Source organism: Xyrauchen texanus, chromosome 23 (assembly GCF_025860055.1).
Source record: "Xyrauchen texanus isolate HMW12.3.18 chromosome 23, RBS_HiC_50CHRs, whole genome shotgun sequence".
Lineage (NCBI taxonomy): Eukaryota > Metazoa > Chordata > Actinopteri > Cypriniformes > Catostomidae > Xyrauchen > Xyrauchen texanus.
In genome coordinates this window covers 36,157,022-36,180,321 of record NC_068298.1, presented here as the reverse complement: position 1 = coordinate 36,180,321, position 23,300 = coordinate 36,157,022, and the positions used below count along the sequence as shown (strand labels likewise).

At 38.2% G+C, this 23,300-nt stretch overlaps 1 protein-coding gene across 2 annotated transcripts; it reads right to left on the bottom strand.

Moving 5' to 3' along the window:
* Positions 1-535: 535 nt before the first annotated feature.
* On the bottom strand, positions 536-22,997 carry hnrnph1 (heterogeneous nuclear ribonucleoprotein H1). 2 transcript variants are annotated; one of them, XM_052154908.1, is made up of 11 exons: positions 22,821-22,997; positions 22,248-22,345; positions 21,999-22,154; positions 21,767-21,910; positions 19,564-19,702; positions 10,192-10,370; positions 8,016-8,119; positions 3,537-3,672; positions 3,140-3,217; positions 2,818-3,048; positions 536-680 (listed from the first exon to the last, which is right to left on the bottom strand). In XM_052154908.1, the coding sequence occupies exons 2-10, from the start codon at positions 22,330-22,332 to the stop codon at positions 2,864-2,866; spliced, it is 1,206 nt and encodes a 401-aa protein (XP_052010868.1). In that variant the 5' UTR covers positions 22,333-22,345; positions 22,821-22,997; the 3' UTR covers positions 536-680; positions 2,818-2,863. The 2 variants fall into 2 exon arrangements, with proteins under 2 accessions (XP_052010868.1, XP_052010867.1); XM_052154907.1 differs by having other exon boundaries at positions 558-680; positions 2,950-3,048.
* Between the last annotated feature and the right edge of the window lie 303 nt (positions 22,998-23,300).

Here is a 23,300-nt window from a genome sequence, read left to right as displayed (position 1 = left end):
ACGTCAACATGTACTTTAAAGGGTAGTTCACCCAAAAATGCAAATTCTGTCATTGTCCCAAACACAGGTGACTATTCGAGGAACACAAAAGACGTTATGGAGAATGTTCAGTCTGTCACCATTCACTTTCTTTGTATTCGGAGTCGCTAACATTCTGCCTAACATCTTGTGTTCCATGGCGTAAAGTCGGTCATACAGGTTTGCAACACCAAGAGAGTGTGTTAAATACATTTTCATTTTTGGATTAATTATCGATTGGGATAGATAAATTGGCCCATAGTGGGGGAAAAAAGATCACCTCTTAAATATAAAATGAGATTTACAGGCACCATATCAGCAAGTGTTTCTCTTTAACGTAATTTACTTAATCTTTTTACAAAAAGAAGGGTAGTTTCTTAAGTATCCCCAATCGTGTCAATAAGGCAAAAGAAGTTTGCTTGTGAACAATACAAAGAACAGCTCCAAACACAACCAACATTGTAGTAGAAAGAAACAAAGAACAAAATGAATGAAAAAGGTCACTGTTCAACTTAAGGTTTGTTGTAGGTTATAAACCAGCAGCCCTTAATACTGAGACTATATGCCCCAGCCTCCCCCCATGCCGCTGTTAAGACTGTTCATCCCCATCGATCCACGGCTGCCTCTGCCATAGTAACTGCTGCCTATTCCGCCCTGATCACCTGACAAGAGGGAGAAATATGGATTTAAGAACCAGGGAGTTCTCAGTGCACCATAAATGAGCTGAATAAAATCACAACTTCAACTCTCAAGTCCCTTTCACACAAAAGGCTTCAACGCACCTCTTGACAAGTGTCACGCCACTTTGACCTGCACATCAAAAGTGTTGGCGTATGGCAATTTTACAAGGTTACTAGAAAGCGGAGAAGTGATAATAGTGAATACAAATAAAAGAAGTTAGGTACTTGAGCTCAGAACACAAAATGTCCAGGTGATTGCTTTGAAACATTGCAAAAAAGAAATGACTTGTACGTTTGTTCGCAAAACTTTACTGTCTCGGGATGCTCAGAACTCAGTGTTATCTAGATTTTGATTTATGTGCCGGCACTACCTACATAATGATACATCATGTTTGGCAATTACTGGCTGTGCATCAAAGACGCTGTATCCACCTGGTATTAAGATGCATGTGATCAGGTGAGACACATCACTGTTTACACCTGGTCATTTAAATGGGTCTCCTGTGACCACCTGTGATCAGATTTGGAGGGAAGGGACTCTGTTTCATGATGACATACATCAATCATTATGTTGGCGTGTTTCTGCGTGATAAACCGCAAAACAAAGTCCGAAAAGACAAAGTGTGAAGAAAAAAAAAACGCATGCTATTTCTCCCAGATGCAGCTGAAATTTAAGCACAAAAGCAACATTTTGAGCAGAATTGTCCGTTATTTTAGTGGATTAGTTGCATTAACCTGAGCTGCAGATGTCCGTTGATATCAGACGCACATCAAGATGATCTGTGAAGTTCTCATACTTACATACATAGTGTATAAAATCCACTTTGTTTTATTTTCTGCTCGCAACCAGCAAAGTTTAAACTCGGCACATTGGTTGACTGGCAGGCGAGGTGCTTTGCTGATGCTGGGACACATATAGGACGGATTAGCATTTGCACATCAATGTGATGCGGTCAAATGCATTTTTCACCACATACATGTGTTTTTGTGATCCGATCACAAAATGTTTTAGACCCCGTTTAAACCTGTATTTAACACTGATCACATGTGATCTTATCTCCTAAACGCATCTTAATACCTGGTGGAAACGGGGTCAAAAGGTTAATGGCAAACAGGGTTTAAGGTAAAATTGTTTCAACTTTGAACTCTTTGCTACTATGAAGCCCCTTAGAGAACAGGGAAAGAAGTTATTTTCTGAAATAATTTTGCCTTCCCTCACAACAGTTTACGTTTCCTTGAAATAAGTCTTGCATTCCCATTGAAATAGGTTTTGCGCTCCCTCAGTTTTGCATTCCATCGCATTCCATGGCAGTAGTTTTGCCTTCCTTGCAATTATTTTGGGTTCCCTCGCAATACCTTTGAACAACTAGTTTAACTATAGTTACTGTAGTAAAAGCATGGTTAATTTTCATTAGGAATTGATAGCTGTATTGCGAGGAAACGTCAAATTTATTATGTGGAAATGCAAAACTAATTCAGAAAAATATCCCCCCTGTCCTGTAAGAGGCCCTGTACGCTTCAATACTTAACCTAAGCAAAACATAGCTCAGGTGTTTATTGCTATAGCTTAACTCTTCGCTTCATAAAAATCAATGCATTGGTTGGAGAACGTTGACTCGAGTCATGCGAAAGGGTCTTCAGTGATGTGTCAAATTCTACCCCACTTGGACCCCTAAATGTTTATACAAGCTGGAACAACTTCCTTTGGGTATTCTATTAAGTGCCCAATTAGAAATCCCAAAATATTGCTTGTATGTAGTTTTAACCAGCATAAAAATTTTTTCTTTTTTAATTATACATCTTGTATTCAAATTACATTATATAAATTAAGGTACAATTGGTCAAATTAAATATCAGTTAGCAAGCTAAACGATTAGCCAGCATAAGTTACAAAAAATTCTACAAACATTTTGATTGTTTGGTGCTCAGTGTTTTCTTCTCAAATCATTAAACCTCTGAATGCATAATAATGTTGACTTGTCAAAGGGTACACATTTATTATAAAAGTTTAGGTATCACAACAGAAACATACTGCTATCATCAATGTAATATCCAGAAAAACTTTATTAAAAATAATATTATTGCTATTGAAGTACTGTTTAATTATGATTGTATTTACCTGATCAGCTACAACAGGATAACGCGAAAGGCTTTTTAATCGGGCATTACAAACTGCTACCCCTAGGGGTCCAAGGACGATAGGATTTGGCATGGCACCGGCTAGCAGAGCTACGGAAGAGCTGACACTCACTGTAGTCACTGTAGCCCCCCATGCCACTCTGGTTACCATAACCACTGCTGTAGCCAGAGCCCATCTGTTGGCTGCTGTGTCCATAAGACGACTGGTTGCCTAAAAAGCAATAATAATGCATTCATGAAATAGTTGGTTTAGTGTATTCACTGTAAGAGATATTCATCTCATGAGGAGGCTTTAACCATACCGCCTATCATTTGACCACCATATCCTCCACTTCCGCCCCCAGCTGTTGAGTTTAGGAAAAGCTCCACGTAACGGTGCTCTGCATAAGAATTATGTGTGGCAATCAGACTCCAGAATACTCCTCTACTGCAACTTAAGTGTAAACTGCTCCTAAATGTAAGCAGCACTCTCATCTAATGTTTAAAGACATGTTAAAAAAAACATTGTCAGCAATTCCTAATAGTTATGCTACATAACCGTGACAAAGTCACTGAGAGGGTGTTTTTAAACAGCCTCTAGAGTTTGATTTATTGAAAATAATTAGCTTATAAGAATCATTCAATGCAAACATTCAAGAACCATTATTGTTCCAGTATTAAAAAATAAAAATCCAGCCGCTTCCCAACCCTAACACTTACGCATATTGGCTTTGTCCTTCGACATGGCAGCCACAGCGTCCTCATGCGTGGCAAACTCAACATCCGCCTCGCCTGTTACTCTCCCATCAGGGCCGATCTCCAGGTGAACACGCACCGGGTTCAGCGGAGAGAAGAACTAAAGAGAACATGGTGACAGACAGTCAACAGATGGGGTCAAACAAGGAAACTGAAGAGCACACTATTTTTAAACAAGCTGTGATGATAAATCAATCAGAAACCTTAACCCTCATGCACTCTGTCATTTTTTAACTAAATCAATTTAATTTCTTCAATAAAACCGTTTCCTTTATCTGACGGGTACGAGACTTGGTGATTTTTCGTCTATTTGATATCTGAACACAAAGAATTTGGAGTCGATTAGATCAGTCTAAGTGGCAAGTAGAAAAAGTTACACTTGTATTGTTCCTGGTCAAAAGTGCCTTACATGGCACCTCTGCCGTCATTGGTGTGTGAATGTGCGTCTGAATGAGACGCAGTGTAAAGCACTTTGAATACCGCTAAGGTTAAAAAGGTGCTATATAAGTGCAGACCATTTACCAATTACAAAATCAAATTAAAAATCACATGTACATAAGTATTCACAGCCTTTGCTCAATACTTTGAAGCACCTTTGGCACCAATTACAGCCAAGTCTTTTTGTGTATGATGCTACAAGCTTGGCACACCTATTTTTGGGCAGATTTTTCTTTGCAGGACCTCTCAAGCTCCATCAGGTTGGATGGGGAGTGTCGGTGCACAGCCATTTTCAGATCTCTCCAGAGATGTTCAATCGGGTTCAAGTCTGGGCTCTGGCTGGGCCACTCAAGGACATTCACAGAGTTGTCCCGTAGCCGCTCCCTTTGCTATCTTTACTGTGTGCTTAGGGTCATTGTCCTCATGGAAGATAAACCTTTGCCCCAGTCTGAGGTCCAGAGCGCTCTGAATCAGGTTTACATCAAGGATGTCTCTGTAAATCGCTGCATTCATCTTCCCCTCGATCCTGACTGGTATCCCAGTTCATGCCATTGAAAAACATCCCCACAGCATGATCCAATCAAGTTGTAGAAACATCTCAAGGATGATCAGTGGAAACAGGATGCACCTGAGCTCAATTTTGAGTGTTACAGCAAAGGCTGTGAATACTTATGTACATGTGATTTTTTCCCGTTTTTTATTTTTAATACATTTTTAATTTACATTTCAGGTAATTTTTGGAAGCAATCTGCATCCCAAGTCCAAGCACATATGCGTGTTGTTTGTTGATCATTTTTATGAATTTGTTTGTTGCTGAACTTTATTGATTTTCTTTATTGCGGTCCACTTCATTTACTTTTTTGAATATAGAATTGTAACAATGAAAATGTTTATTCTTCTGTATGAATTATCACTGCACATTCATGTTCATTTTCTTAACATTTATATTGAATTACTTTATTGATTTACTGAATTTTGAAATAAATAAGTGATGCTTTCTCTATATCAGGGTTCCTGTGGATCCTAAAGAAGTCTTAATGTCTTAAATTAAGTTTCCAAAATGTAAGATCATAAAAGTCTTAAATGATACAACAAAAGTCTTAATTATTTAAAGCGGTCATAAATTTGGGGGCAGAAAATGGGAATCATGATATTACCTAATGTGATTATCAAACTTCAAAAGAATACAGTTGAAGTCAGAAGTTTACATAGTACACTTCTACAGTACAGTCATTAAAACTCATTTTTTAACCACTCCACAGATTTAATATTAGCAAACTATAGTTTTGGCAAGTCATTTAGGACATCTACTTTGTGCAAGACATGAGTAATTTTTCCAACAATTGTTTACAGACAGATAGTTTCACTTTGCATTGACTGTATCACAATTCCAGTGGGTCATAAGTTTACATACACTAAGTTAACTGCTTTTAAGCATCTTGGAAAATTCCAGAAAATGATGTCAAGCCTTTAGACAATTAGCTTCTGATAGGCTAATTGGAGACAACTGGAGGTGTACCTGTGGATGTATTTTAAGGCCTACCTTCAACCTTCAGTGCCTCTTTGTTTGGCATCATGTGAAAATCAAAAGAAATCAGCCAAGACCTCAAAAAATTAATTTGTGGACCTCCTCAAGTCTGGTTCATCCTTGGGAGCAATTTCAAAATGCCTGAAAGCACAATGTGCATCTGTACAAACAATAGTACGCAAATATAAACACCATGAGATCACGCAGCCATCATACCACTCAGGGAGACGCATTCTGTCTACTAGAGATGAATATAGTTTGGTGTAGAAAGTGCAAATCAATCCTAGAACAACAGCAAAGGACCTTGTGAAGATACTGGAGTAAACAGATAGACAAGTATCTATATCCACGGTAAAACAAGTCCTATATTGACATAACCTGAAAGGCTGCCCAGCAAGTAAGAAACCACTGCTCCAAAACAAGCCAGACTACAGTTTGCAAGTGCACATGGGGACAAACATCTTAATTTTTGGAGAAATATCCTCTGGTCTGATGAAACACAAATTGAACTGTTTGGCCATAATAACCATCGTTATGTTTGGAGGAAAACATAATGATGGTTATTATGGCCAAACAGTTCAATTACGTTATGTTTGGAGGAAAAAGGGTGAGGCTTGTAACCCGAAGAACATCAACCCAACTTTAAAGCATGGGGGTGGTAGCATTATGTTGTGGGGGTGCTTTGCTGAGGGACTGGTGCACTTCACAAAATAGATGGCATCATGAAGAAAATTAAGTGGATATATTGAAGCAACATCTCAAGACATCAGTGAATTCAGTTCAGTTAAAAGTCAGTTAAAGTTCTGTTGCAAATGGGTATTCCACAAAAATGGCATCACTTTTGGACATCAATCCAATAGAAAATCTGTGGGCAGAACTGAAAAAGCGTGTGCGAGCAAGGAGGTCTACACATCCTGACTCAGTTACACCAGTTCTGTCTGGAGAAATGAGCCAAAATTCCAGCAACTTATTGTGAGAAGCTTGTGTAAGTCTACCCAAAATGTTTGACCCAAGTTAAACAATTTAAAGGCAATGCTAGCAAATACTAACAAAGTGTATGTGAACTTCTGACCTACTGGGAATGTGATGAAAGAAATAAAAGCTGAAATATATAATTCTCTCTATTATTAATCTGATATTTTACATCTTTAAATAGTGATCCTAACTGACCTAAGACAGGGAATGTTTTCAATGATTAAATCTCAGGAGTTTAAATGTATTTGGCTAAGGTGTATGTAAACTTCTGACTTCAACTGTATGATTCAATTAAATAAATGCATGCGCTGCGTCTTTCAGAATGAAAACATGTCACTGTATTTTCTCCACGCATGGAATGTTTCCAGCAGTTGCTGAGCAGTTCGCAATCATTAGGCCATATAAAAATTTGACAAGCGATCACTAATGATCACCTGTTGATGATGATGATGATGATGATATAATATTGAATATTGTAATACATTATTGATTATTGCATGTATGTTTATTTTTTCCCTTATCTGTTTGAGTGATCAGCTGGAAGCAGTGAAGCACTTACATTTCAATATAAGAGTTCCAGGTGTATTTCACCCTTTAAAGTCAAAAGTTCTGCACTATGAACTTTCAAATATTTTCCCCATTCTGATGGTTGATGTGAACATTAACTGAAGCTCCTGAGCTGCAACTGCATGATTTTACACATTACACTGCTGCCACACGATTGGCTGATCAGATAAATCGCATGAATAAGTAGATGTACAGGTGTACCTAATAAAGTGGCCGGTGAGTGTATATCTAAATGCAGAACTTGTGACAAAATCTAGAAATCATCTCTTCGATCAGGGATTAAGTAGCAGCTCTCTGCAGCCATCTGGTGCTTATACTTTCATCTGGTTTTTATTTATTTAGAAATGGAGAGCACAGTTTGATTCCTGAGACTGTAAGCTTTCAAACGTTACAGTGAGGGAAAAAAGTATTTGATCACCTGCTGATTTTGTACGTTTGCCCACTGACAAAAAATGATCAGTCTATAATTTTAATGGTAGGTTAATTTGAACAGTGAGAGACAGAATAACAACAAAAAAAAGTCCAGAAAAACGCATGTCAAAAATGTTATAAATTGAATTGCATTTTAATGAGAGAAATAAGTATTCGACCCCCCCCTGCAAAATATGACATAGTACTTGGTGGCAAAACCCTTGTTGGCAATCACAGAGGTCACACAGAATCACACAGATTATTTCAATAAAAAATTAAAATAATGTCTAAATACCCAAAATGCACAACTTTAGTGCTTTAACATGACTGAAGTTGGAGTTGTTACATTTCTTTCATAATAAATAAATAAAGTCACACGTATATTGTTTACGGTCACTTTAGACAGGGAACAAGTGGAACATGATATTTAATGATGAACAGTGCATAAGGGTTAATCAAACACGTTTTGCTTTAAAAGACAAATTAATGAATCAATAAAATATTTTGAATGAATAAGGACTCACATTGTATATGTCAGTCTCAGTGGCTCTGTATGGAAGGCCTCTCATGTGCACACAGTGACCCGTTGTGCTCTGAAAGGAGCTGCCACCATCTGCATATCGCCCATCTTGAAAGCAAACAAGAGCAAAACAAGTTAAAACTATAGCTGCAAGCAGAAATTACGGGGCGAAGCCAGAGACCATTTAGCAGAGACAGGCCACTTTTATTAAAATTAATAAGAGAAATTGGAACGGCCAACAGATGTAGAAAAGGAATTCACACCTTATGACCAATAGGTGTTGCTGTCACCAATTGTTATGGTATTGTCAGGGCTTGGTCACAATACCACATTTAAAGTTTTATGTCAATACGCCTAAGCATTCATGAGATACAGCTTCAGATACTTATGGACATCTTGCAATCTAATTAGTTTATGATTACATGACAATAGTTTGGTCTATCAAAAAGCTTTTCCAAATTTTTGTCATGAGTGTTCCTAGATGATTCACGGCAAATTTCTTGCAAATAGTATGTGCCTAGAAGCACTTTGAAACAGTAGGTTTTCAATGAAATTCAAAATGGCAGACAGGAAGAATGGCCGACCATGGCAAATTGGGTATCAAAGTCTTTCCAGCAAGTCCCATTCCACTGCCGGCCAACTTTGGAATGATTCCGGGTGGCTATTTCCAGTCATGCCAGTGCAGCTCCTATCTACTTGAATGGGGGAACACCGTAATCTCAAAAATGGTTGGTCAAGATTACGATCAAAGAGCATATTTTAAATCAGCAGTAAAATCTTACAAAATTTATATAATAAATGTTGCTTCTTTACTTCATATCAAGCTTAAAAACAAAATTTTCCCGGCTTGTATAGCTAATGCGTATGCGTGTTCTCGAATGAATTGACAGGTGATGTCTGAATCTAAAATGCGATTGGCTCTTTTACCTGTAAAACAGGGACTTCCTTTCAACAGCCTTTGACTGTTGGGCGCTATAGATCCATGGTTGGGTGTTCCAATTTCTCCCAGTCATTTTAATAGAAGTGGCCCTTCTCTGCTAAATAGTCTCTGATCTCATTCAACTTGGTATGCCCCAAGGTATCTAAAGCGACCAGTCATATGATTTTAGGTGAAACTATTCATAAGTTCATAAGCAAAAATAGCAATATGTTTCATATTTCTTGACCACTAGGTGGTGCTGTGCCAAAACTGTACAGGTACCCCAATGTCATGCTTGTAATGGCATTTGTCAAGTTGTGTGTCAATATGCTAAAGCGTTTCAAAGATAGAGACTGACATCCATTTTGGAGTGCTGCACCAACAAAATACGTAGATTGGATATATGAGAATGGTTTGGTCTATCATGAATCTCATAACTTGAGTCATGAGTGTCTCTAGATGGCACATGCAAAATTTCGAGCAAATCGGACAGACGTTATAGGAGGAATTTGAAAAGGCTGAAAATCGAGTGGCCTTAACTTAAAAACGATGCGACCCATTGAGGGACTGCATGAGTGCTAGACAAAGATATAAGCAAAACTTAAGTGAAACTCTGTCTGATTTAGAGACCCCAAATTTTGTGTGGGGTTTAGTCATACCCACCCCTTTCAGTGTGCCAAATTTCAGCATTTTCCTACATACGGTTCTATGGGCTCCCATTGTCTTCAAGAGCGGAAACGGAATAATAAAACTAACAGTAGCAATAAGTGCCTCCATACCTTAGGTGCTTGGCCTCTAACAATTATTCTGCCTGATAAACCTTTCATTATTTACTTCACTTAACAAGCACACACATTTTTATTTTACTCAATTTATTGACCACCATGCAAAAAAATCACAAGTCTAACCACTAGAAAAGTAATCAATCAGCCACACGATTTGAGGTACCCTTCAAATAATGCAGGACATGTTAAATGCCAAAGTTCATTATTCAAATTACTGATTATCAATTATCAAACCTTAAGTGTGTTCAATAGTCTTAGTGTTGCTTGTTAATGATTCGTCTGAACAGCAGAAAAGGCATCGTTAATTTCTTCATTAAGCAAATGCTTTATCCAAAACGGCTTTTAGAATATTTTACTATAGTTTTACTAACAGGGCAATTCTTCCGAAGGAGTGCCTTGTGCATGAATTGCCCCTTCTGTGGTTTGAACCTACAGCAGTTCTATTAACTATTAGGCCTCAGCACACCACTACTTACCTCCACCATATCCTCCACGCCTCACTCTCTCAAAGGAGGCTCCTCTGCCCATGCTGTTGTACCCCCGGCCTCCTCCCGGCCTGTCGTAGGGGCCTGGTCTCTGCATCCCCATGACCTTACGTTGCGGTTCATAGTGTGTGCGCACCTCTGCGCGGCTGCTCTTGAAGATCTCTATGTACCTAAGAACATAAACGCAGAGTGATGCGTGATGGCACCAGGATCTATCAGCAAGAGACGAAAGCATTCCTGCGTGCAGCATAAATAAGGGCAGTTTCAACTGGTGTAGACAGAATAACTCTGGGCACTAATTTACTGTCAGTGTTTCCATTCATTGACTTCATGTAAGTTTCCAAAAAAAAAGAGACAAAGAATAAAAGAACCCTTACAGATCGAGTTTCATTCAACCCTTTATTATGAAGAACTTTACTTATGGTCGCCCAAAGGCAGTTGGTATTGTTTTAATGTGGTCTGGTCTTACTAGACTACCACAGTAATAGCAGAGAGTAAAGCACTCAGTATTACCTGTTTTACTGGGTCCTCATGATCTCAAGTCTTTACATTGGTAGAAACACTGACAGATTCCTATTACATTACACTTAGTGCTGAGTGGCCATCTGACAAGAGATTCATTTTTGCTAGATAATGGTTATCATTATAATTAAGAAATCCCTAGTCATCTTTGAGAGTCTCCAAGCTAGTGCTGATGTGGCGGTTTTGGCGTATTCTGGTTAAATCAAGGCCTTGCCTGCGATGATAACCCCAAAACACTTGGTTCTCATTGATAATGTTAATCAGTGAAAAATCATAATGTGAAACCTGCATCTGCTCACATTCAGATATCTAGACCAGTGTTTCCCAACCTTTTTGTCTTATGTACCCCAAAGTCCTATAAATTAAGTTTACAAACAAACGCTCGGCTGCGGTCCTTCCATGCTCTGTTAAAACCAGAAAAGAACTGCTTTCAAAGAGCGCTTCATTCAAATTGAGCTGAAAATGCCTAAAAATTATAAGGACAAACTCAGGATTTTACCTAAATTATGTTATTTCACGGATCACCATTATTATGAACGTGTCTGCTCCAATAAGACCCAAATGGCACGCAGCAGTGGTTGGTAGATTTGAAATTTTCTTGAAAGGATTGAGACAAAAGTGCAGTTGCTACCACCCCAAAATGCCTTTGCATTTATTTTGAAAACAGATAGATGGAGTTTTTTGAGAGCTCTCGAGGAGGTACAGTGGAGAGAAAGGTATAGGTATAAATGTGTGCGAGATATATATATATATACACACACACACTCACCTAAAGGATTATTAGGAACACCATACTAATACTGTGTTTGACCCCCTTTTGCCTTCAGAACTGCCTTAATTCTATGTGGCATTGATTCAACAAGGTGCTGAAAGCATTCTTTAGAAATGTTGGCCCATATTGATAGGATAGCATCTTGCAGTTGATGGAGATTTGTGGGATGCACATCCAGGGCACGAAGCTCCCGTTCCACCACATCCCAAAGATGCTCTATTGGGTTAAGATCTGGTGACTGTGGGGGCCATTTTAGTACAGTGAACTCATTGTCATGTTCAAGAAACCAATTTGAAATGATTCGAGCTTTGTGACATGGTGCATTATCCTGCTGGAAGTAGCCATCAGAGCATGGGTACATGGTGGCCATAAAGGGATGGACATGGTCAGAAACAATGCTCAGGTAGGCCGTGGCATTTAAACGATGCCCAATTGGCACTAAGGGGCCTAAAGTGTGCCAAGAAAACATCCCCCACACCATTACACCACCACCACCAGCCTGCACAGTGGTAACAAGGCATGATGGATCCATGTTCTCATTCTGTTTACGCCAAATTCTGACTCTACCATCTGAATGTCTCAATAGAAATCGAGACTCCTCAGACCTGGCAAAATTTTTCCAGTCTTCAACTGTCCAATTTTGGTGAGCTCTTGCAAATTGTAGCCTCTTTTTCCTATTTGTAGTGGAGATGAGTGGTACCCGGTGGGGTCTTCTGCTGTTGTAGCCCATCTGCCTCAAGGTTGTGCGTGTTGTGGCTTCCCAAATGCTTTGCTGCATACCTCGGTTGTAATGAGTGGTTATTTCAGGCAAAGTTGCTCTTCTATCAGCTTGAATCAGTCGGCCCATTCTCCTCTGACCTCTAGCATCAACAAGGCATTTTGCCCACAGGACTGCCGCATACTGGATGTTTTTCCCTTTTCACACCATTCTTTGTAAACCCTAGAAATGGTTGTGCGTGAAAATCCCAGTAACTGAGCAGATTGTGAAATACTCAGACCGGCCCGTCTGGCACCAACAACCATGCCATGCTCAAAATTGCTTAAATCACCTTTCTTTCCCATTCTGACATTCAGTTTGGAGTTCAGGAGATTGTCTTGACCAGGACCACACCCCTAAATGCATTGAAGCAACTGCCATGCGATTGGTTGATTAGATAATTGCATTAATGAGAAATTTAACAGGTGTTCCTAATAATCCTTTAGGTGAGTGTATTCTTTTTTGTTTTTTGTATATACTCATGTGTGACCACAGGAATGTTTGCTGAGGGTTGGGGATTGGGAGGGGTAATGGTGGAGGTTAAATGTTGTGTATATATATGTTTTTCTTTTCTTTATTTACTGTATGAATCCATATGTCCAACAAAATAATATAATGCAACTTAAAACCGGTTTTATCAATAGTTCGAAAAGAGCATACATATATTTATTCTCCATTAGCCATAGATATCCCTTAACTTTATAACTTTTAGCAATATTAAAGTACATAATACAAAATTGTTCAATGCTTATTATAAATCACAGCACTGCTCATATGCTACACAGAAAGCTGTAGAGGATTGCCTTTGTGACATCACTGTAATTTAATCTATTAATGAGGCTCATGTCCCATTCATTGACGATAAACCAGAAATGTGTTCCTTTTTACTGATATTATTTAGAACAGAGGTGCCCAAGCTTTTTCCTATAAAGGGCCAAATATCTAACTTGCTTGAGTGCCGTGGCTGAAAGTAAACACTGCATTATATTTTAATATAACAGTTTGATACAAAAGTTGCCCTGGTTCCCCTCCTTTATGAGTTCATAATATAAAAAATAAAAACTTCAATCGGCTTAACTCAGGGGTTCTCAACCTTTTGCAAGCTGGGCCCCCCCAAAGCTGGTTCATTGCAGTTGGGGCCCCAGTGCCCCCCGCCCCGCCCCATGCTTTATTGTTATTATTATTATTATAATAATAATAATAATAATAATTGGCAGTAGCACCAGACTTCTAATGTGAGCTTGCAGGCATTATTATTATTATTATTATTAATATGAGTAGTAGTAGGCCTATCATCATTACTAGGCTATTGCTATATAATTATATGAGGTTACATGCTTTATTGTTGTTATTATTATTATTATTATCATCATCAGTAGGCCTATTATCATTACTAGGCTATTGCTATAATTGGGAATTGGCACCAGACCTCTGATATTAATTTATGTTTTATTATTGTTATTATTACTAGGCCTAATAGTAGGCATCATCTGCATTTTTTACAAAAGCTTGCTGGTAGGTGATGTTAATGTGAGACCTGAGCCTGCTTTGCCTTGCAAAGATCCTCAATTCTTGGCTCAATGTTTGATAAACATAGCCTCAAATCATCCTCGATTTGTGCACGATTGCGGTATTTCGTTTTGAGTGCAGCCATTTTTGAGAATCCTGCCTCACACAAATATGTCGACGCGAAAGGAAGGAGAATCTTCAAGGCGACGTCACAGAGTTCAGGGTATTCCTGCATCAATGCTGCCCAGAATGACGAAAGAGGGCAGGAGCTAAAGAGTTCCTTCAGTCTACTGTCACTCTTCAGCTCAATAAGCTGTTCCTGCATATCAATTGATAGCTCGTTTGCTGTGCACACAAAAGGATCTCGAACCCACGCAAAAGAGCGATAATCATTGTCGCAAATTGTTTTCTCATTGCTGACAGGTGCTCAGACGCTGATTGAAATGGGGAGGAGAAATCGTGTGACGTGCCTGCATCAGTGATAAAGTCTGCAAGGCTGGGGAACATGCCAGAGGTCTAGTTTTTGTGTGAAGGCGTGCACTTTGTCTGCAAGGATCAAAATATGAGTTTCGCGGCCTTGCAAAGACAGGTTGAAATCAAACAAATGAGCGCCGTTTTCTAAAGTCTATGAGTGCAGCACACACAAATAAACTAAATTGACATACTGCAGTTAAATTTCAAAATGTGGTGTTTTTATATTTATAACATTTGAATACAGTTCAGCAACATACATCACACGACCTGATGACCAAGAGAGCTGACAATTGACCATCACTTAATTTACCATCACCTCACGATTGAAAATGTGAGACTGATTTCATATGACAGTTCAACAAACAAGTTAATAATATTAAGTCACTTACATTTTAGACGAAATAATGACTGTTTTGGTCTATTTTAGCAGCGAAAATAGATCCGATGAATCCAAACAAAGATCACAGCATAGCCATAGCGCATCTCATAGCAATACTCAATCGTGTTTTGAATGATTCAGTGTTGTGAACGAATCGGTTGAGTCAAAGATTCAATGACCCATTCACAAACATCTGTCTCATTCTTGAAGAATCGGCCGTTTGAACGAATCGTTTGAATGAACGACTCAATGACTCGCTTAAGCTTATCACCTGCATTTGCGCTCACTATCGACAAACCAATCAAATTTGTTCAAAACTTTTTTTTTTTTTTTAAATCAGTCCAAACACATTTTAATTTTTATTCAGGAGTTATGTATATACAAAACTATAACTTTTTATGACAGTAGTTTAGTGATAAAAAAATGTGCCCCAAAAAATTTTTTTCCAGTTTTTTTTCCCTTCCATCGTAGCCTACCCGCGCCCCACCGGTTGAGAACCACTGGCTTAACTAATGTGATAAAGAGCTGCGCCAAGGTCATATATTTTTACCCCTACTGTCATATATGGAATAGCGGGCCAAATCAAAGGTCATCGCAGGTATATGATATTTTGGTTTAACTGATACAGCTGTTCTATACTGATTTATTATCATTATTCCTCTGTTTTTCCCCGTGGCCAACGATGGAGGATTCTACAGTATAACAGCGGCTAAATCTAAATAGTTCATTATTGACTACATTTATTCATACTTTTATCTTCAGAAAAATGTGACTATATGGATACATCCCTTCAGCACATACATTGTGTCTCCAACTTCTTATGTAAACCTCTTCTACTGAAATATACATTTACACAAAACTCTTAATCTGTGTAGCCTATAAATAGCTTAATTTGATAAATACTTAAAGGGGTCATGAAATGGAAAATCAAAGTTCCCTTCATATTTAGACATTTAAGAGATAACTGTACTATAAAAACATACTGTAAAATTTGAGAACTCAAAAGTTCCTCCCCAGTCTAAAAAGAGCATTTATAGTTCCCACCTGTTTGAAACGTACGTTTTCGAAATCTGTGTACTCAATGTCACGAGATATTGCTCAGTTTAATTGACATGCCCCATAACATGCGTCATCTAACCCTTAGCCCCGCCCACTGGCGTTCAGTTTGTAACGTAAACAAAGATGGAGAGACACAGACCTAGAGAGACCAACTATTTTTGAACATTAAATGAGACCCATCTGGACTATATAACACACATAACACAGACGTCTTTGACCATTGTCATGTTTATCGTGCCTCTTTTAAAAGACGTGGTATCAAATTACAATTCACAAACGGAGATGCCATTCAGCTGCTCAGCATTTTGTTCTTGCGCCCATCTGTGCTATTTTTAATTGTTGGTGTATGTAAACAAGCACTAGCTGGACGTCTTTAACTGTTTTGATGCATTTTAGTCGACCTGCGCCTCAGTGCACCAATATGTGTGCGAAAAATAAACCATTTCATTTAATTTTCCCTTTAAATATAAAGCATTTTAATAGAGCCATGCCTCCATCAATTCAATCTGAGTGTTCCTTGTGTATTTTTGGCTTGTTTATATTTAAAAGTCCCATGTTATGCACCAAATCGACATTTTTTTCTATTTAGTATTGGGATTTTGGGTGCACAAACTGCATCTGGTAGTTTATTCATTTTGTAGCCTCTGTGTCTGTATTCATCATTCTAAGTAAATACTTAGAATTTTTTTTAACAATCTATAAATCCATTAAAAAAATTAAGTGCCAATTAATCAGTTATCTGCTTTTTCTACCACCTTAGTTCCCAATATCTGCAAACACTTTCAGTCGACCTCTACAAAAAGCACTTGATTACAGTGATATGAGAATAAATGATTTGCCCCCTTCCTGATTCTTCTATTTTTATGTATTTTTCATATGAAATTGTTTCAGATCTTCAAACAAGATATAACATGTAACAAAGGCAACATGTATAAACACAGAATATAGTTTTCAAATCTATATTTTTTTATTGAAGCAAACATTTTATCAAAGACTTATATCACCCATGTGAAAAACTAACCTCCCCCTTAAACTTAACAGCTGGTTGTGCCACCTTTATAAGCAACAACTGCAACCACAAGCTTCCAATAACTGGAGATCAGTCTTTCACAACGCTGTGATGGACGTTTGGCTCACTCTTCTTTGCAGAACTGCTTTAGTTCAGCCACATTGGAGGGTTTTCAAGCATGAACTGCCTGTTGAAGGTCCTGCCACAGCATCTCAATCGGGTTCAAGTCAGGACTTTGACTAGGTGACTCTTAAACTATAAATTTGCTTCTTTGAGCCATTCAGAGGTGGACTTACTCCTGTGCTTTGGATCATTCTCTTGCTGCATAATCCAATTGCACTTGAGCTTCAACTAATGGACTGATGACCGGATGTTCTCCTTTAGGATTTTCTGGTAGAGAGCAGAATTCATGTTTCCCTCAATTAATGCAAGTCGCTCTGGCGCTGAAGCAGCAAATCATCCCCACAACATCACAACACCACCTTGACCATAGGTGTGATGTTCTTTTTGTGGAATTCTGTGTTTGATTTAAGCCAGCGGGACCCCTGTCTTCCAAACAGTTCCACTTTCAACTCATCAGTCCACAGAACATTCTTCCAAAAGGTTTGAGGATCATCAAGGTGTGTTTTGGTAAAATTCAGAGCCTTAATGTTTTTCTGGGTTAGCAGTGGTTTTCCCCTCGCCACTCTTCCATGGATAGCATTTTTTGTATTTCTGATTGTGAAGTCATGAACAGACCTTTACTGATGCGAGAGATGAGTTATCGCTGTGCTCTTGGAGGAATTTTGGAAGGTCGGCCACTTCTGGGAAGGTTCACTACTGTGCCAAGTTTTCTTCATTTGGAGATAAAGGCTTTCACTGTAGATCTGTGGAGTCCCAGAGCCTTAGAAATAGCTTTGTAAACCTTCCCAAGCTGACGTAATTCAATCACCTTTTTCCTCATAATTTCTGGAACTTCTCTTGACCTTTGGCATACTGTGCTACTGGGTGACACTATGCCTTTTAGCCAACTTCATGCAGCTAAAAAAGTTCCATTTAGGTGTTGATTTGATTGAACAGTGCTAGCAGTAATCAGGTCTGGGTGAGTCTAGTCCAGCTGAACCCCATTTTGAATGTGGTTTCATAAATTTGGGGATTTAGTAACTAAGGGTGCAAATACTTTTTCACACAGGCCCTGTTGGTATTGGTATCATTTAAAAACCGTATTTTGTGTTCTCAGATTGCCTTTGTTTTATGTTAGATTTTGTTTGAATTTTTGAAACAATTTAGTATGAGATTTACACAAAACCAGAAGATATCAGGATGTGGGCAAATACTTTCACAGCACTGTATGTGGGTATTAATGATGGGTATTAATTGTGGGCACGTAGGTTTCTACATTGCGCTATAATGACTGCGCTATAATTAGCATTATCCGTCAGTCTGACAGACAATTAGTTACTTTTTCTTGTGTTTGGGTTATTTCTGCATTTAAAGGAATGGTTCACCCAAAAATGAAAATTCTCTCATTATTCACTTACCCTGATCCCATCCCAGATGTTTATGACTGTCTTTCTTCAGCAGAACACAAATGAAGATTTTTAGAGGAAGATAGAGTTCTGTAGATCCTTATAATGAAAGTACATGGGTGCCAGCATTTTGACGGTCCAAAGTCATATTTAGGAAGCATAAAAGTAATCCACACGACTCCAATCGATCAATTAATGTTTTCTGAAGCGAATCAATGGGTTTATGTAAGAAACAAGTCGATAATCAATGTTGAACCCTAGACCTTTGAAAAGATGTATAATTTGTTAACATCAATGACATTTATAGACTGTAAATTATATATTAAATGTAAGCAGAGTGACGTCATTCCCAAATGGGTATCAACAGGTTAAAGTTGAAGTTTTTACATTAATTCTCTCTTTTTCTTTCTCCATGTATACAGTTTGCATTCTCAGCCAAGGCGCTTTGAAGGAATAGTTCACCCATATTTCTGATTTATGTGGTTTTTAAATATCGAAATCTTGTCAATTATCTACTGGAAACTGCATAAGTACAAACTGGGTAACCCTTAACCCTGGATGGGAAACACTGATCTAGACCAATAGAGATGAGAATAGTAAGGAATTTAATGATTCCGATTCCTTACCTGTTCCATTAATGATTCTTTTATAGCATTTGAGGAAGGAATATTAGCAAAAAGAGAAATGTTATTGCATTTTCAGCCCACAGCAGTCGATGAATGACTTTTCACAGAGTTTAAAAGGCGGTATAACTGCAATTGAATAAATGGTCCTAAATATACATTACGTAAAATACAAAAAATTAAATAGAACCATCGTCAACTCTGCACATGCCTTGCATTGACTGTACTAAAAGAGAATCATAAAGTTGTCGTAGTGCACATACGTCAAACACGTCCGTGTGGGCATGTGGTCAAAAAAGCATACTTTGAAAGGCTAAATGGTCTTAGCCTTAATGTGTAGCTTTAACTACACATTGTCTGTGAACACACAGTCAGTAACTACACCAATTTATCACCAAACATCATGAAAATCCTTCAGTTCTGTTAATTTTACCAAATAGAACCAGTTCTAAAGAGCCCATTCTTGGTTCCCAAACCTAATAGACTAAGCTTTGTTGCATTTTCCTCTCTACATCTATGGTTCACTCAGCACTAATGGTGTCTACACATAATCTTTGATCTGTGAGTTTTCAAGGCTTCATCTTCCTCGTATTTTGTTTTTGTTTTTTAAATATGCCATCAAATTATCTTTGGTCAGTATCACTATTGACTGCTATGCAGTAATGTCTTGCCATTTCTGCAGTGGATGATTTTGTGAGGTGAACACCATAAGAAAAGCAACGTATCCAGGCAACCAACCAGCCATCCCCACCTGTGCCCTATTCTTTCCTTGTGTTTCTTTAGAGCCTTTTCGGCTATATCCTGTGAAGCAAACTGCACGAAGGCCTCCCCCGTACTCCTCCCCTGGAAGTCCACCGGCAATGTTATCCCATTTGGCACGATTTCCAACCCTTCAACCCAAGGACAGATAACCCCAGTGGGGGACAAATTAAGTCAAAAGCCCATTAACAAGTATTTATATTTCTCTATGGGCGTCTCTTTATGGCAAATGAAACATCATACTATGTAAGCATACCAAGCCGTAATATACTTGAACCTTTTCTGACACAACAGACACTTTTTTGCAAGAGGAAGTAAAAGGGTCACTTAAAGGGACAGTTCACCCAAAAATGAAAATTCTCTCATCATTTACTCACCCTCATGCCATCTCAGATTTGTATGACTTTCTTTTGCAGAACACAAATGAAGATTTTTAGAAGAATATTTCAGCTCTGTTGGTCCATACAATGCAAGTGAATGGTGACCAGAACTTTGATGCTTTAAAAAAAAAGCACATACATGCAGCATAAAAGTATTCCATTCGACTCCAGTAGTTAAATCAATGTCTTCTGAAGTGATCCAAATGATTTAGAGTTAGAACAGACCAAAATGTATCTTTTTCACTGTACATGGTGCCTCGATTACACTTTCTAGTGATTGATGCATGCGCAGAGCACTAGATGACGCTATAGGAAGTTTAATCGAGCTTGAAATCATCATCACAAAGGAGATTGCTGATGTCAAGTTTTATAGTAAAATAGGACTTAAAATATTGACCTGTTCCTTACCCACACCTATCACATCACTTCAGAAGACATTTTTTTGGAACTCATTCAACTTAAATATTGTTATAATTTGTAAACAATTAATTAATGATCATTTTTGCTATTATTATTAACTTTTAGAATTTGAAAATACAAAGTACTATATTTCAGTTGTGCACCTTTAACTTTAAAAGTCTTGCGCTTTTATTTTGACGACCCTAGCACTCCAGGAAGTCCTGTATGTTGTCTAGTTTGTGGGCTACTTCACAGTAGTCGATTCTTATTCAAATCTGGTAAAATGATGCTCCGGTGCCATTCTAAATGCATATTATTATTATTGCATCTACATCTGTGATGTCGTTTGTGAGTACCGCTCACCTATGAAAATAACCATGAGCTCTGAGGGCTGAAAAATAGCCGCAACCTCCTTACCACCTGTCTGCACATTATGTTTGTGTGTCAACAGAGCAGCACCATTCACTAAAGTGCTGCGCATGCATACTACCTCAAAAAATGTAATCTCTTTATTCTCACTCAAACATATACAGTGCAACAGTGGGTGAAAATCTTGGGTGCAGTTCTGAGCAACATAGCAGTCATGACAGTGATATACCTGTGTATATTTACTTTTTAAACACAGCCTCTTGCGATTCATAAAGCTTTTGCATGTCTTCAAGTGACTAAATAAAATTCCATAGTCATATGGACAACTTAAATGGTGCTTTTATGGTTCTTTTATGTCAGTTTTGGAGCTTGACAGTAGCGTACATGAGTAACACACAGTATCGGATTTGGATCGGGCTCATCGGACCAATACCAATCTGTCTAAACATGTCAATATCGAAGTCGATACCGATCCAGGTGCATCCCTAGTATGAATTACTTTTATGCTGCTTTTATGTGCTTCAAAGTTTTGGCCACCATTCACTTGTGTTATATGGACTTACAGAGCTGAAACAGTCTTCTAAAAATCTTAATTTGTGTTCAGCAGAAGAAAGCAAGTCATACACATCTGGGATGGCACAATGGGAGCATTTTCACTTTTGGTTGAACTAACCATTTATATCAAATGCTTATTGGTCATTAATTTCAACCCATGTCTGTTTGCTTAGTGAGCCCCAATAAGCGCATTATACTGTTTCTTTCTAAGGTATTTTATGAAATGCCAAAAGGGCTGAGTCAGTATAATTGAAGAGATTATATCTACATTTTTAACATATTTATTGGGACAAAACAGTGACCCCCATCTTGGTCCTCCAAGTTGGTCCAATATCAAAGCTTCAAAATAATTTCACCAAATCATAATTCACTTGAGATCAATCTCATTTGGAAAAATTAAATATAAGCATAACTATGGGAATATCTATTACAAACCTTAGATGTTTGTATATTATTTAAAGAAGGGGAATTCAAACTACCCAAGACACATACCTGCAAAAAACTGGACAATCTCCTCCTTGCTGCATCCGAAGGGCAGACCACGAAGCCTAACCAGACCATCTCCTCCTGTGTCTGGGCAGTTTGGTCCAGTGTGCTTCAGAACCCAGTCCATCTCAACATTGTTGGATTTGAATACTACAACCACAAAACCATTTATTAGTGTTTGTGAATTATTACTGATGTCTAATTACCTGCTGTAACTTAAGCAAACCCTGCTGTCTACCTTCCACATAGCGGTGACCCATGGTTTCACGATCTTTCTTGACAGCAATTTTAAGATCCTCCTCTGATTCAAACTCAACAAACGCCTCTCCACTTGGTCGCCCTTCCTTCGTGTACGTAAAATGTATGCTTGTCCCATTGTTTGCAATTTTGCACTCTGTAATGAAATTGAGAGGGAATGAATAAAAAAATGAGAAATGAGACTTGCATGAGAAATATGGAGCTTAAAGCTCTGCAGGTGGACTTATACCTGAGAAAAACCTCTGAACTTCATCTACAGAGCAGGACCAGGGCAGTCCTCTGACTCTTACCACAAACCCCTCTCCATCTGCCATACTGGAGATGACCCTGTTTAGAGGGGAAATACAGGATGCGTTGATCAATCTTTCAGTATTACACTATATTGTACTTAGACTGCATTTTAACATCGTATTCTTTCTTTTCTTATGTGATCTGAATTACAGTCCCTCTTCTGCTGTTGATTATATCTGAAATCGAGTATGCATGCAGTAAATGTCCTATCAACACTACTTGCATAGTTTTAACGTTTAGACATGAGCTCAGTACGCTTTATACTGAAATGTGTGATAAAACGACACATTTAAAGCCATTACAATCTACGATCAGTTCATTTCTTCCTAGTCATGTGTCAAAACGAATGACAAAAAACTGTCAACCCCAATGGGCTTCAATGTGCAAAGGTTAAATATGTAAATTAAGTAAGTGTGTCTACATAAGAAATGGGGAGAAACTATTTTGCGTAACTAAAGAAAACGAAACAGCTGTGATGCTGCTAGCTTAGCCAGCTAGCCAACTCACATACCTTCTGATAAAAATCCCAAAAGACACTTCGTTAGATCAACCGAAGCAAAGTCACGTGATGTATCCTTAACCAAATATTTCACGGTATTACTAATTTAATTGTTGGCAGAATTGTTAACAGTATGTCATTGAATTACAAAATACGCCAAGATGAACTCGTCTCAACCTGCACGATAAACGGCGCTCTTTACTGGTTTGAGGCGGAAACTTAAGAGGTGTTTGCTGCCTCCTGCAGTTTGGGGTGTGAAACTACAGTGATCTAAATCTAAATCAGGGGTTTTCAAACTTTTCGTTGCCAATTGATAGATAGACAATATGTCTAAATAGCAACTGTGGAATAATTAATGCTTCTCAACAACTTCTCTGGTGATGTAATGTGGAATAATGAAGGCCTCTTTTACACTTCTTTTGTTGGGTAGCTACAGCTGCTCCCTGTTCTAAAGATGTTCTAAGGAATCTGTTTCTTGTCTCTCACATTTCA